At 40.6% G+C, this 16,592-nt stretch overlaps 1 protein-coding gene across 5 annotated transcripts in view; it reads left to right on the top strand.

Annotated features, from left to right (window-relative positions):
* Positions 1 to 16,592, top strand: part of LOC124217578 (pro-epidermal growth factor) — a 44,972-nt gene that overhangs the window by 624 nt on the left and 27,756 nt on the right. For 2 of the 5 annotated variants that reach the window (XM_069133074.1, XM_069133073.1), the window contains exon 2: positions 5,095 to 5,430. In XM_069133074.1, coding sequence (XP_068989175.1) covers positions 5,095 to 5,430 — 336 coding nt within the window. Of the gene's footprint in view, positions 1 to 583; positions 719 to 5,094; positions 5,431 to 16,592 lie in introns of those variants that run through there. The other 3 variants (XM_046623453.2, XM_046623421.2, XM_046623481.2) reach the window with 3 other exon arrangements.

Below are 16,592 nucleotides of genomic sequence, written 5' to 3'. Positions count from 1 at the left end.
GAAAGTGTCGCGCGAGGCGAAGGCTCATTGGCGTTTGTTTCACCGGGGCCAACCGGCCCCCACCCCTCCCCTCATCCATCCATCCATCCAACCATCCATCCCGCCCACCCACCCTGCCAGCCGGCGCGATAAAAGATAGAAATAAGTCAAATTTAAAGTTTGATATCCCCGACTTGGCACGAGCTGAGAGATAAATAGCGACGAAGCTGAAATTTTCGATTCGAGGATAGAAATGGATGATTTGTTCCGGTGGTCAGTGTGACAGGATAATAAAAAAGGGGCGGATTATAATCGCGGTGTCTTCTTCCTCGGTTACTTACTTCCTTCCTTCCTCCCTTTCAGTCTGTCTGTCCGTCCGTCCGTCCGTCCGTTCTTCCGCCTCTCTCCCTCAGTCGAGACACACGTACACGCACACACACACGCGTGCACAAACACACAGTTGGGAGCTACAACTCGTCGCTCGGCTCCTCCACTTCCTTCCTGTGTTGTACACCTACCTTCCTCTCTTCTCTCCGCCTCTCGAGAGCTGTTAATAATCCTCTCGGCGCCACATGCATAAATCGAGAAAATAACAATACACATATTTATTCAATCACCGTCGTCGTTCCGTCGCCGACGACGCTAAGTTTGTCTTCCCCGCTCGGTGCACAAGACGAGAAGAAGAAGAAAGTGAGGATAAAAGGACGAGAGAGGGTGTCCGAAGACTTTTAAATCTAAAGTGCGTGAAATCTCGCGCGTTTACTGAATACTATAAAGACAGGGGTCATTCATTAATTATGTAAGGGTCCCGAGGGGGGGGGGTTAAAAAATCTCTGCATGCCCTTATACTTGGGGAGGTGGGGGGTGAAACTTATTATTACGCAATATTTTATATGTCGAAATTTATCATTAGAAATCTACTACCATTTCGATGCCGAATGGCCTTTTTTCATTCTATAATATACAATTGGATTTACACCTTATTTTAAAATTTTTTATTGCTTATTAAAATTTTAAATTCTTATATATGTTCATTTTTATCCATTTTCAATCTTGTAAATAAATATTATAGTACATTCTTCCCGTTTATTGATATTATTTTAATTGTTCAGAAAAACTAGATACAATCTTACGTAAGACGGGGAGGGAGAGTTCGAGAAATCTTATGTGCCCTTACATGGGTGTAGGGAGGGGGGGGGGGGGGGGGGGGTCAAAAATTGCCTAAATCGTCCTTACGTAATTAATGAATGGCCCCACAGTTACCCTCACGAAACTAGTATCATGGTTACCCTTATGGGATTTGGTGTGACAATCGAAATTTGTCGCGCGCTTGCGCCCTCTGCGGTATTCCAGCGGCAGAGTTGTGAACTTATTGCTGAGCATCGGAGGGTTACCGATCACGACATGACGTTGGTTGCAATAACCTTCCGAGTAACACAGTCGTCGTAACGGTAAGCCCAACTCAATATTTAGCTTGTACTTACCGCCTTATAACGTTACCGAATCGTCAGCGATTCAAGAAATTAATAATAAGAATCAATTTCTTCCAAAATTCGTAGCAATAACGTGATTTAATCGAAGTATAAGCACCCGGGAAAAGTATGTATAAGATGGATGATAAATAATGATAGATCAGATGTCATAATGATGCAGAGACTAAAAAGTATACATGCATGTGCGGTCCATGTACGATATTAATATATGCGATCCATACGTGATGCATACTATAAATTTTGTAATTTTCCAGGAGACAAACTAGATTATCTACAATAATACGTTTATAATATGAAATTAGAACAATTGTTCGTTTCGAAATGGGATTCTTTTCGACACGCGCTCCATCTATTCCTTAACATTAATATTCGTAATTATACCAACAACTTTTCTTTTGCTTTCTCGATCCTGACTTTTCGTAGGCATAGAATCGAAATGCTGTTTCAGCTAGTCGCAGTTGAAGTATCTACGTTGGGTAGAAAAGCAATATTGTTTTTCGAAAAGTGTTCGTATGGAAAAAAATTCAGATTAACTGTAACACATCACGGTTGCGCTAATTTTGATGAAGATGTAATGGGATGTTCCGTATATGAGACAGTATTTAACGCAGTGTCCTGATTTAGAGGCCTAGAAAGGTGATTGTCGGCGATTTTTTTTTTTTGATAGGGAGAGAAAGAACAATGGTTCTTAAAACTTCGAGTGTATTTTAACACACATTTGAAAGGTATGAGCAAAAATTATTATCATTCAACTGTCGCAGAATGGCAGCATCATTACCTGACCCGTTAACTGAAGAATATATCTTTGGTCAACGGCTGACCATCGAAGAGCCTCGCTGCTTGAGCCTGGATCGGCAGGAAAGATAGAGTGCATATTTCTTGTCTGACAATGAAATGTAGGAACTAAAATTATTTTTAATTCCCACGTCATTTTATTACAGACGTACCAAAACAACCCAACAAACCGTGATATCATATTAATTGTCGAGCTCGAACGTACAAAGTAACGATTTTAACAAAGAAAATGCTGAACGAAAATGATTTGACAGTTTTTTCTGGGTTTTTTAATTCATCGATGATAAAAATATATGTCGATTAAAAGTAATTTTAGTTTTTACATTTCAGACAAGAATTACGCACGCCATCTTTTCTGCCAATTCGAGATTCCAACGGCGCGCTTCAATGGTCCGTTAATAACTTCGCCGTTTGCGACAATTGATAATAAAAAATTTTTCTTGTACTGTTTAGATGTGAGTTAAAATACACACGAATTTTGAGAAGCTACGTTGGTTATCTCCCGATCCAAAAAGAAACCGACAATCACAGTTTCGTATTTGATTGAGTAAAAAAAAAAATATATGTGTACTTTTCCCGATCTTTCATACGGCATCATATAAAAAGAACCCGGTTTCCACTTTGACCCGTCGTGAAAGATATTTTTCTCCACTATCTGATTTTATTATTGACCTTTCTTCGTTGTTACTTAAATATTTAGCTACATAATTATTGATTGCTTTCAGTTTTTAACCATTTGTATACGATAGTAGTACAGAATAAATCATTACAATCAACTATTTTCATGTAAACCAATAATAAAAAGCTATGTTACTATTTGTGCACGGTGAGTATAACATTTTTATAATATTTAATGGCATTTGTAATCATATTTTATTTCATTTTTCGCGCAAGCCTCTCTGTCTGTCATCCCATTAATTATAGCAAATAAACAAACTACCTATGGGTGAAAAAGTAATTTAACAGGGACAAATTCGTATCAAATTATTTTACGACAAAACTTATCCCCTAAGGCCCTAAATACAGTATAAAATAAATTTCATTTAATTGCTATAAAAATTGTCTACAATATTTCTCCCTCGCTGCCCCCCTCTGCCCGCCACCGTACTTCTTGGGCCTTCTATTTCACAAAAGTCGATGTCAAGCTTGGTACCTTGACTGGAGATGCCGATTCGAGTACGATTGAGGGCTCAACCCGCTCAGGTACAATACAAAAACTTTTTTTTTTTTACACTTCGTGACAGAAAACGATATTTACAACGTTATTTGTTCCAAATTCTGAACGAATCTACACTTGACTTTCCGCAACTTGACCAAATATTTCAACCGTTCACGGACAGATACGGTTAAACTATTAATATCTCGATCTGTTTTACAATAATCAAGTACATCAAAATGAACAATTTCGCACAAAATCCATGATTGACGGTATTATAAATTTCCACAATTTATAATACAATTTCAGTACTCTTTACGCGAACCTTGCGCGATTTTACGTATTAACGTGACACAATTTTGACGGGAATTTTGGCGAAATTTTCGTACGAATTTATCAAAAAGTGTTTCCTTTACAAAAAATACCAAGGATCACATTTTGCTGAATAAAAGAGTATAAACAATCGACTTACGTTTCTGCCGACAATTAACGAATAGTTCCTTTTATTTCGTCCTTCAAATGATATCGTTATCGTTCGTCTTTCCTTCTCGTCGATGAGTTTACAAAATGCCTTGGGGTAGCCGGATCTGCTCTGACAAATACTCTTTCGAGATGTTCACTCGCACACGCTAGATATAACTAACCATAATTTTACATAATTAATTTACGAATTACAATAGTCGAATTTTACACATCAAGTTCGTTCCACGCTGGTCAAGTGTCAGTCGTAGACTCGCTAGCGGGCTCTTCGTCAAACTTACCATCTCGAAATTACTAGAGTGGGGCAAGGATTCGTGTGGGCGATTCCTGGCGCCATATTGGACAAAAGACTTTTGACAAAATGTAACGTACTTATTTCGACCGCCGTAACGCGCGACACTTGAATATCGTTGATGGCTTTACTTGAGCGAAGCAGTCGAAGACGATATTTTCCTGTCTCAAAATAGAAGCAATATTAATAAAGAATCAACGATGGTTCATGGAAGCAGCATCAATACACATTGACGATGGATGAATCTGGAAACGACGAGAAGCAGAGTATTGTGGAATGAACAACTAACGAAATTTGGCAATTACGAATATTAATGTTATGGAATAGATCGAGCGCGTGTCGAAAAGAATCCCATTTCGAAACGAACAATTGTTCTAATTTCATATTATAAACGTATTATTGTAGATAATCTAGTTTGTCTCCTGGAAAATTACAAAATTTATAGTATGCATCACGTATGGATCGCATATATTAATATCGTACATGGACCGCACATGCATGTATACTTTTTGGTCTCTGCATCATTATGACATCTGATCTATCATTATTTATCATCCGTGTATACATACATTTCCCGAGTACCTATACTTCGATTGAATCACGTTATTGCTACGAATTTTGGAAGAAATTGATTCTCATTATTAATTTCTTGAATCGCTGACGATTCGTTAACGTCATAAGTCGGTAAGTACGCACAAGCTAAATATTGACTTGGGCTTACCGTTACGTCGACTGTGTTACTCGGAAGGTTATTGCAACCGACATCGTGTCGTGATCGGTAACCCTCCGATGCTCGGCAATAAGTTCCCAACTCTGCCGCTGGAACACCGCAGAGGGCGCAAGCGCCCGACGAATTTCGGATGTCACACCAAATCCCATAAGGGTAACTGTCTTTATAGTCTTCAGTCAACGACGTATCCCACCAACGAACCAACCAACCAACGAACCTACCTACAACCTACACACGGAAGCATACGTCGTGTGGCTGGGCAGCAGCAACGGCAGAACTCTCGATACTCGCACCACGCGAGTATATATCCACACTGTGCGTGCATCGGCAGCAGCAGCAACAGCAGCCCAAGTCTCTCTCTCGGGCATGTTGTCCGAGGAAAAGTCGATGGCAATCAAGAGAGGAAACCTCCTCGTCGAGCCCGCCGTCGCCGCCGCCGCCGCCGTCGGATCGGGACGTCCGTCAATCACCGCCGGCACGAACCGATTCCTCGCCAGACTTTCAGGTTAGAAATCATTCACCCTTTCTCTCCTTGTTGTACCTTATAGCCAGGGTGGCCACCGTGGTCAGGGAATCCTGGAAAAGCTGGAAACGTCATGGGATTCGGATATTCTGGCATAGTCGGCAAATTGTCGGGAATTTTTTTCGAAAAGTCAGGGAATCCTTTACTGTATTTATTTTTTTTTATACAAATACGTTCCATTGTTTTTTTTTTTTTTTCAAAGCTTTAGATAAATTTAGATCGAATACAATTCTCTTTTACCACCGCCCGGAAGGTTCTCTTCAAACTTTGAATATTCTTAAAGATTACGTTACAAACGATTGTGCGTATCGGTTGGATGGAGACGGTATGATCCGAGTGACAGTTCGTAAAGAAAAATGCGTATATTTTTACTAATTTGCCGTGTAACCAATTGATCTGAATTTGTGAGGGAATATTATTTAAAAAAATTCTAGAAAAGCTGGAAAATTTAGGGAATTTCGTGGCCACCCTGAACTCATATACCTTGTAACCTCTGCACTGTTCTGCACTCCGTGTCGTGATTAGCAAGACGACGTCGCCTGTCACGCATGCCTTCTAACTGTTAGCGGTGTTACAGCCGGTTCTTACTCGAAGCACCGCAAACTTGAATCCCTGCGTTTTTACATCCATCTCTCGATTTTCTTTACACAGCATCGCGTGGGATCGAACGAGGAGACACCTTGTATCTTGATTAAATTTTCCCCATTATTATCGCGCGATGACGTGGTGTACGTACGTGGGAAGACGTCTTACGATTGGGTGCCTGTGCCCCGAAATAATTGACCGCGCAAACAAGCGCCGCGTTATCTTTTCGATACACGTACCGCAAACAACGCGTACGATAAGGGGGTTTAAAAAACGAACGGATTCATCGCTTATTAAGCTTTGCGACGGGCGAAATATCTAGCAAACTCGTCAAACATTGCGCCGTGGTGTGAGATCCGTGTACATAAACCGTCTCGTTACGTATACCTATGTGCATGTACTCGTATCGCCTATCTGTAATTGATACGCGTTGTTTTGTCAAGATTTCTCGCATTGACAGTGATAATACGCGGCGACGCGACGGTAAACAGATCGACGGGGTGGCGGCGGATCAGTGAAACCAAACAACAAAGAATTATGACTGACCGTAGGGAAAAATGTAGGTTTTTTTTTTTTTTTTACAAATCGTTTTCAAACCTCGGTTAAGCTAACTTTCGGAAATGTTATATTGTTGGATTTCTAATTATTTGTGCGAAAAGAAGCAATACCAGGGTGTTTTTTTAGATACAAACTTATGCGATCAAGGTGCAGAACTTGTGGAGTTTTTGGTCATAAAATTTGTCCAAAGCTGTGGGAAAACATCGGGGAATTTTATTTGAACAACATTTTTATCACCTTGACCGATGCCGATTTTTCAGGACTGTAAACCCTCGACTATGCCAATTTAACAGGCCGCCAGAAACTTGAAACGATAACGCGCCGCGGTCTTCACAGATTATAGGATGGGATAGGATAGAACGACATTTTATCTTTAGCAGCGCGCACGCTGCGCGGCGAAGGCTTTTACACCGTAGCAATGCAGACGCGGTAGTTGAACGCAGGTTTTGTTAGTCTTAACGGAAATAGCTATCATTCTATCTGGAGAGTATAGCACATAGGCTGGATGGATGTGGGCATATAGGCAGCATGCGAGAAAAGGTGTAGGTATAGGTGACCCGGTGGTGCTGCTCTACGTATTCTGTATTCGAGAGGAGGAGCGGTCCGATCTTTCACGGAAAATTTATTTTCGTAACCACTCTCTTCTGTCTTCGAATGTGACAAAAGCGCATTTTTCTTTTCATTTTATTTTTTTTCCCTTCGCCACTGTTCGATAATAAGTACGCAATGCATCGAGATACGAGATGCTGCCAGACCGAAATGTCGATTATTTTGTAGAAATTCGTCTCAAGTTATCGCCCGGATCATCGCTCTGTATACAGAGGAAAAATTAGGCTGAAGTTAGGGTGTTAACGTTAACGTAACGAAACTTGGGGGTAAAAATCATTATTGCGCAATTTTAGGAGGACTTTTAAAAGGTCGGCTTTGCAAAATATGCACAACAATACGTTTTCTTTATCATGTTTTACTAGATTTCAGACATACCGAAAGATTCGAAACAACGATTTTTCCCTGAACATGCATCGTAACTTCATCCGCGTACAGCGAACAAACAAGCGTAATATCGCAAAGGCACGCCGCGCGACAAGTTTGATTATAAAAATGACGTAAATCGTGCGAGAATTTCCCCAGAGAAGAACCTGTGTATAATATTATTTCAAGGTGTGCCGTTCGCACAGCGGCACATTCCTAGAATATATTTATTTATCTGTTTATTTATTTATAGAGTTCATGCACCGTTTCGCCTATGATGATTCGTCCTTCACGTGTACTTTATTACACGTACAACGTGCGCGTTGTGTTTTTTTCTTCTTCTTTTTCCTTCATTCCTTCTGTTTCTCCCTCGGACGTGGTTCGACGCGTAGCGGGGTTAGAAATGATACGGGATTAGTAAAACACGGAGGTAGTGAAAACCAACCCTGCACCAACTACTCCTCTTCCTCTTTCTTTTCATTCTTCGGTTTTCACCGCAACGGGCGTGCGGACTCATTTACCGACACGTATTTACGTACGTATTAGGCAAGTTGTAATGAACACTTGGACACGTGGTGCGAGCAAAGAAGCAGATATCGTAGAAACGTGCCTCTGTGTACACACGTATAATGTAAAAAAAAAAAGAAAAGAAAAAAAAGAGGTTGTACATACCTGTAACACGGGTGTAAATCGAGTCGCGAGGAGAAGAATTATTGTCAAGACGGTGTTCTTGCCCGGGTTTTAAAAAAGCCAAATATGGGACAATGTTGTATATATATATACAGGGTGGCAACACACGTCGAAAACTTGAAAAACTTGGAAATGACAGGGAGTACAAAAGTGCAGGTTATGAAACACCGGGAATTGTCAGGGAACGTTTATTTTGGTCATGAAAGAAACTAAAGATATCAGTTTTGCCATTATGGTAGGAATTGGCGATGATTTTTTGAGGTAACAAGTTTACTTTTTTACGTCGAGGAAACAAATTGGCTTAAATTGACTTTGTTTTTTCTACGTTGTACTTTTCTTCAATTCGAATTGAATTTCAATCGAATATAATGTCAATAAGCCGAACGATTCAGGTTTTAGCAACTTACCAGAACTTGGAAGTGTCGTGGAATTTTTGTTTTCCTCAAAAATTTGTGGCTAGCCTGTATATGTCACAGGGATGGGTGTGTACAATGCGGCACGTTACACGAATAAAAAAATAATAATAATAATAATAAAAAAAAAAAAAAACTCGTTTCCCTTCCTAGACACTCTTTAATCGTAAGCTTTTCTTAACGCGAGGACCACGTGGGCGCGAGTATGGCGCGAATCACCGTTATGCCGTATGTTTTATCTAGGTATGTATATACAACATACACCGTATCATGCACGCCGACCGCCTTTAATACGCGTACTACGGTTTACTACGCTCAATCGTTGTATACAGACTAAAATCAATGTTTAACTTGTAACGGATTCACGCGAACCGCCTGCAGCAATACTGATATGTGTAATTCAACGTGTACGAAAAGATTGTACATACATTTTTCACAGGTTTACTGTGACGTCTGTAATTGAAACATTTAAACATTGTTTACGATAAAAATTCAATGTAATAATAAAGTTTTACGTAAAAGTGATTAAATCGTCTCAACTTTAACGCGATGATAACTGTGTTTTTTCATCGCCTTTGGTATTGAAATTTTGAAAATTTGTATACGGTAAGGTGTACTCGTATATGGTACACGGTAGGAGTAACCGAAAATGATAGATTTTCGATTAAATCGATCGATTTTCCCTGATTAATCGAGTACAATCGATCGTTTTTCCTCACAATCGGTTTTTGTTCTCTCACACCCACGAACGACGCGATGCAGTGGCACTTTTTGTAATAAGGGTATCAATTATGATCATTTTCTCACTTGCCAAGTACACCTGTCTGATATAACATGCGAAAGACGAATGAATATTTTCACCTGATATTGTAAAATATTTTTAACGAAACTATAAATAATCAAAAAAAACTTTTCCGCTATTAAGACTGCGTACCGATATTTACGAAGTTTTGGTCTCAAATGACGCGTTTCAAAAAAAAATCCGAAACAATCGACGAATCGATTAACTTTTGCCAATTGAATCGAGTCGTTGTTGATTATTTTCAGCTTAGTATACGGTAAAAATTTGTCGTAGTCGGCGTCATCTCATTGTCAGCGGGTCGAACAGCTCGTTCGAAATCGTTCTGAGTCAGGCGATTCGGCCTTGAGCTATATTCTTCTTCTTCGCGGTTATCTGTGGGCGTTTACACGCATACGTGTACGTAAAATGCGTATACACGTGCATACCTGTATAGTCTTAGGAATCTAATCACCTATCTCTGCACGGCTCGGTAATATATATATATATATATATAATATATATGTATAATTCGTTTTACAGAGAAATATATGTAGCAACACATGTGTGTGTGTGTGTGTGTGTGTAATATAATGTCTTATTTTTCTTGGAAAATTACATTGCTGCGGGAAACGTCCACCGCGTCTCATTCCGTGTGCGTGATGTAATTCTACTCCCCTACTCCAAAGTTTCTGTTCGAGCTGCAGTTTCGTTGCAAGAAGACAAAGCTTGACAATTAATTTTCTTTTTTTTTTTTTTTATTTCATCCCAACGAAGTAGAATTTACCACGTGTTTCTAAGTGTCGAATCAGATCGAAATTTAAAAGGACTTCGGTACCAAGTATGACGCTACTTGTTCGCATACCTGCACATCACCGGTCGCGTAAATTATGCGACGACCTCGGAAAGGCTGCACGGCGCTCGGCAAGAAGCTGCGTGAGGCCGAAGCGTCGAAAATTGAACGGGGTGTAGTGAGGTTTCAATGGTGTACGAGGAAAAGGAAAAGGAAAAGGAAAAGAGTAGAAAAAAATGGGATTTAAAGGTCTGCGTAGCTTAGGGTCACAGGTTTAAAAAGCCTGGAAGACTGCGCCAGCACGTTTCTCTCTCTCTCTCTCTCTCTCTCACTCTGTTGTACGTATGCACTACCTGCGTTTCCATACACAAATATAAATACGTGCATACCCACATATATAAATATATATATATATATGTATGTATATATACACACACTTTGGTATACATTTACTAGGTTTGCGCGTGTACATGTGTGAATATATGAGAACCACGGGAGCCTAGTGCCGTGTAAAATAGTTTGCTTACACACGTTCACGACGTTAAATATTATGTACGTAAAAACGTGTGTATTAATACTTGCATGCACATATGTGTGCGCGCGTGTATATGATATATACCTTTCGGCTTATATTTGCTCGTGTGCGCAAGTAGAAAAAGGGTTTTCTTCCCTTGAAATTTTGTCGTCGTTATACCTCTTCGACTTCGTCTTCGTCTTATTCTTCATCGTCATCCTCTTTGAGAGACACGTTAACGTTGCCAAAAATATCGTAGACACTGGGCGCTATATATCTCCACAAACACACACGCCTAGCGACACTGTAAATATTCGCATTCAGTCTGCATATATATACTATTTATAATTACAAGTTCAACGAGACCCAGTTTATAACCTGTATCCATACGTGTCTCTTGTGTGCATGTGCCACACGTCCCTGTGTGTATACCCATACTTATGTACAGATGTATAAGAAACGTGTCGTACGATGTGAGAGAAAATTTTGTTCCAAATACGAGACGCGTGCGTGTGCGTGACACACGCGCAGAGAGAGAGAGAGAGAGAGAGAGAGAGAGAGAGATTTTATCCTCTCTCGTCGCGCGCGGCTCCGTTCTCGTTACTTGCCGTTGTCGTTGCCGTTCCAGACGACGAACGAGGACGGAAAAACCGTGTCTGCATATTCACCACCGCCGCGGTGCAGCGACTGCGAACAAAAATAGGCGTATCTATAGAAGCGAAGAAGGAACCGAAACCGCGGCGATGCAGACGAGATGCGGTACATGTAACTCTGCATGTATACGCCTCGTTCAATTTCGGGTTTTAATTCTCGTTCTTCCCCCCCTCCCCCCACTCCCCATCTTTTTTTCCTTTAATCTCGCCGATACACCGCGCTTTTGCTACAAATACGGATCTTCCGTATGACTTATCGTCCGAAGGAAAATCGAAAAAACAAACTACGCGCATATGTGTATAGGTAATGTACGTCTATAGTGCAGGATGGAAAACACCGGGCGGATCTTTTTCTGAATGAACCGCGAGATGAACTTGTATGATGTTTGTTTTTTCATCCTTCGTCTTCTACTCATACAATACGTGTACATGTATATTTCGGAAAGAAATCACTGCAGGCTGATTGTGAATACGCGTTGCATGTGCACGTACAATGTAGACATATATAGATTATGCATTATATACTTACTTAGTTAGGCTCTCCCATGCTGTTACATGACTGCCTAATGCATGCGATTAAACGTCGAGATAATTAAATATCGCCAGAGTCCGTGTACCGTATGTGTGTGTGTTTGCGTGTGTTTAATTCCAAATGGTCAGCGCACACCTCGCGTAAGTTGGATTTTGGTAACGGCCGATATATACACGCATATACATGTCTTATACGCATTGCTCCTGTAGTACAGTCTTACGATTAATCTTCCTTTCTCGTGCAACCGCGTTACAAAATCTCAAAATCACGATCAAATCGTACAGAGACTCACGAGCTCGGTGTTGGTCAACTCTTTGTATGTGTGCTGTTGTATATACTTGACGAATTATTATCCAACTTGCACGCGAACCCCGTATATAGTAAAAGTAGGTTACACGATTGCTTTTCACGTAATCGCATAAATTAGGGGAGGCTTTATATGTATATATATATGGATAGATTAGGGTGATAATATACCTGGTCTGCACACTCAATTACGACGGTGATTTTTATGAAAAATCACTATTTCGCAACTGTGGGAATCGTCTGAGATTGAGTAATATGCATTTAAAAAGCAAAGTGGATTGAAAATTTTGAAAATCAATCTCCTTCAAATTAAAGTCGTTGGAAATTTTCAAAGCATTAACTTTAGTTTCGATATTTCGTTACATTAACTTTACTGTAACTTCAATCCGGTGACTTTTAACAATTCGCAGCAGCTGTTATCGATTATCGTAATAATCTATCTTATCGATGATTTTTTTCTTCCATACGTTCTATCGTCACGAAATAACACAAGTCCACCGGCGTAATATTCTATTTCACAGATGCAAATATTTTCGTCTTTCTCTTTTCCACCGCAACGAAGGGCGGACGACGACAACGATTGTAATTAAATCTCTTCCGCGGTGATAAAACCGTGCGTATAACGTGTGTGTGCGTACGCGCGCGCGTGTGTGACGTACGTATGAAATTATGAATGAACCGGCAAGCAGCAGCCGCGGTTTAAACGGCGTCTTAATTCGGCTCTATCGAGTTATATACCGTCGTTGTTCACCTCGTGTCACTCGGAGCATGACAGAGGCGGCAATTGGAGACAATTTAATTTGTACACCGTCTCATCGTCAATTAGAAATTGTACCGCAGGGCAGAAAGAGGTCGGGGCGTGTATCGCATACGGATATATATGCAATTCTGAGGAGTTTAAGAAAGAGAGAGAGAGATAACGAGGAAGTTGCGCTCGTTTTTACTCGTAGCTCGATATCGTTTTTCGCCATTGATACTGAAATATAACGAGAACCGTTCGCTTCTTTTCCGCAAACTCAATTATGCGACGTGTGCGTGTAACGAGGGGTTGAATCATACCGTGCATCGCGTTTATTGTTAGTCATGAAATTTTTATACCGCTGGTGACGCGGAAGTATCGAAAACCGCATATTGTGTAATACAAAGTCGAGGATAATCGAAATGTCCGCTGTGTCTGGAGAGGAGAGAGAAACTGCCTTGTAGGGTAATAGCCGACGGTGTGAAGTTGAAAGTTTAACCCCCGTAATCGGGGTTTAAATTCCGGCGTCGCGTTACCCAAATAAGAATGTCAATGCCCTTGTTTCCGGATTTAAATAAAGTTCTATAAATATACTTTGGCCACAGACTATCTTTTAGTTCCCATAACACAGAGTGGAGGAAGGGAAGAAGAAAACTTTTTCCGAGACTCTCGTTTCGTCGTCGACGTTTCTATCCGTCTGTCTACCAATCAAGGAAAATGCACGTGAATCTTATAATTGTCCGGAAAATTTCACGTGTGACGTCAGTCGACGGCAATATACATTTTGATTAACTAATTTACGGAAATCAAACGATTCTCTTACCGTTTCTCGTATACGTATCTCATGTTCGCAGTCTTGTTTGAGATCCGATTTAACGAGGAGACAAAAAAAAAAATTACAACAATTTGTTTTATACATTTTATTAACAACGTTGTGAAATATTTTCCGGATTTCTTTTCTCGCAACTTCGCGAGGAAAATTCCTCTGTAAATAATGTTATAAACATTTTCGCCTGAAAGCTTCCAAATGTTTGCCAGATTTTGATCTTTTAATCGTACGTTTGTCTAGTCGTGATATTAACGCGTTCGTGGATATCGTACAATATTGTAAGATATTCAATATCATGTGGCGGCGGTTGACACACGTGACAAAGTCGAATCAAAGACAAGGAAAACGGAGAAGTAAGTAAGAAGGAAATTGTTGAAACATCGTATTATTAGTAGAAGATGCGACAAGCGAACATGCGGGTAAAATGTGTGAGTCTTTCAACGGTCATCGATGAAACAGCAATTAACGGGAATTACCGTTTTCCCGTTTCTTTCCTTCTCTCCTTACTTCCTCTCCGAACGTCCGCACGTATATACGTACAAAGTACACATTATTTTCTCTTGCGACGACACCCCGCGTCATTATTTCCATCGCGTTGTGAAATTTGAAATACGACAAAGTTCACTATCGATATAAGAAGTAGATGCGCATTATACACACATATATATATACATACTCTATATATATATACTTTTTATTTAAATATTCACATTTATACCTGCGAGAAAAACCAAAATTACTTTCTTTTCTCTCCATTCTCCGTTTTTGCCACGCTCGGCAAAATATTTACTCGAGAAGTCGAGAGAGAGGAAAAAAAAAAAAAAAAAAAACGTCCGACCGAGAGAAATTGATTATTTATAGTCTGTTTTATCCTTCTTCGCTGGTCCGAATTGACCGATGACGACCACCCAACTCGACGGCGATGCGACCAAGAGCTGCGAATCTGGAACGATGAGTGGGGGTGTAAAAAAGAGGCCCGTTGATTTTCCCACGAAACTTTGTGGCTGCCGCGCGAATTATTACCGCACCTTTTGCACAAACACGCCTATCTATCCATCTGTCTATCTAACTAACTAACTCCGAGTTCATTGCTTCTTTTACCTTTTTCGCATATTATTTTCTAACTTTTATCACGAGATGGATTTCTTTTCTTTTTTCTCTCTTTTTTTTTTTTTTTGCTTAGGTGTACCCTTGCACGTGTCGTGCACTTTGCGTTGTCGTTAGGACGCGACGCCGATGTTCGTGAATTTTCTCAGGCATTCGTATATATTATACATATGCGTACGTATAACGCGACCGGCAGGTAAGCAAGCAAAGCTACACGTTATAAAGGCATGTCGTACAAGTTTGCGTATGGGTGTGCGCACTCGCCCTCACACACACGCACACACCCATGCACACACAGAGAGAGAGAGAGAGAGAGAGACACAGGCGAGATGTATGTTTAAAGCGAGTCGTGCCGCAAAGGCGGTTTCGAAGAGCGTTGCGGCGGATCGAAGGACCCCGTAAGTATATGGTTTAAAGCTGCAACGCGGTTGTCCGTCGTCGTGTTTCTTTGCGGTTGCGCCTGTGTGTGTGTAGGTCAAAGAAAGAAAGCGATAATTTCCGAACAATTTTCGAATGATTATTCTTTTGAACAGCGCGCTCTTCTCCTTTCCCTTTTCCTTCTTCTTCTTCTTCTTCTTCTTCTTCTTCTTCTTCTTCTCCTTCTTCTTCTTTGCGCGTTCGTTTCTAATTAACAAATCACCCGCGTACACTTGTTAAATAATACACCTTACTTTATGTCGTGTAAAAGACGATCACGATTTTTGTTTCAATTTGCGGGTGCATCTCTGTTTTTATATTCTTCCTCTCCTTTTTCAATCACTGTTATATCGGCGCGATCATACGTCAGCGACACTTTTTTATCGATAAAACGAACATTTCTTGTGAAAATTAAAACCGAAAAAGTAGAAAATTGCAACAAAAAAAACTAAAAAATAGATCGTACCAACAGTATTTCACGGGTGGCGTAAATTCGCAAATTTTCCGGCGTACTATTACAGTAATAACTTGATATATTTCTTCTTACGTTATATACCTATATACATATATATGCATATGTATAACACGTATTTACCGATGATCGGCAAAACGGCCAAAAAGTGAATAGAGAGTAAGGGTGGGGGGGTTCGGTAATATAGTTTAGGATAATATGACCGGTCTCTCTGGTCTCGGCATGAGGCAGGCGGACGACAGCCGCGGTCCTGCACAAATTACACACACACACACACACACACACACACACACTCTCGATAAGTAGGCGTGCGCTTCTATGCATCCTTCGTGATTGCGTGTGTGTGTGTGTGTGTGTGTTTGTGGGCGCGAGTGTGCATCAAGAGGCGGCGAGGGGGCCAGGTGTTTCTTTCACGAAGCTGGCGAGGAACGCCAAAGAACCCGAAGTGCAACGCCTAGCCTCCTCTCTCCTCTCTCCTCTCACTCTTCTCTCTCGAACCCCTCCCGAAGAGAGGGAGTGATGCTATATACACCAGCGATACGATACGATACGATACGATACGCCAGCGGGTATAACCTACACGGTTTTCTGACTGACGGCAAAAGAGAGAGAGAGAGAGAGAGAGAGAAGGGGGCAATAGTACTTTAAATACTTTTACTTTGGCTAGGTTAGTTTTCGGTCAAGTAAAAAGGTATACGTATACGTATGTATACAACTAGCCTGATTATACGGCTGTGTTTGCGTACCGCATAATTTAATTCGTCTTAAACGCAGCTTTGTAATCTT

This window comes from Neodiprion pinetum, chromosome 1 (assembly GCF_021155775.2).
Source record: "Neodiprion pinetum isolate iyNeoPine1 chromosome 1, iyNeoPine1.2, whole genome shotgun sequence".
NCBI classification, from domain to species: Eukaryota; Metazoa; Arthropoda; class Insecta; order Hymenoptera; family Diprionidae; genus Neodiprion; species Neodiprion pinetum.
This window is presented reverse-complemented; position numbering and strand designations above follow the sequence as displayed.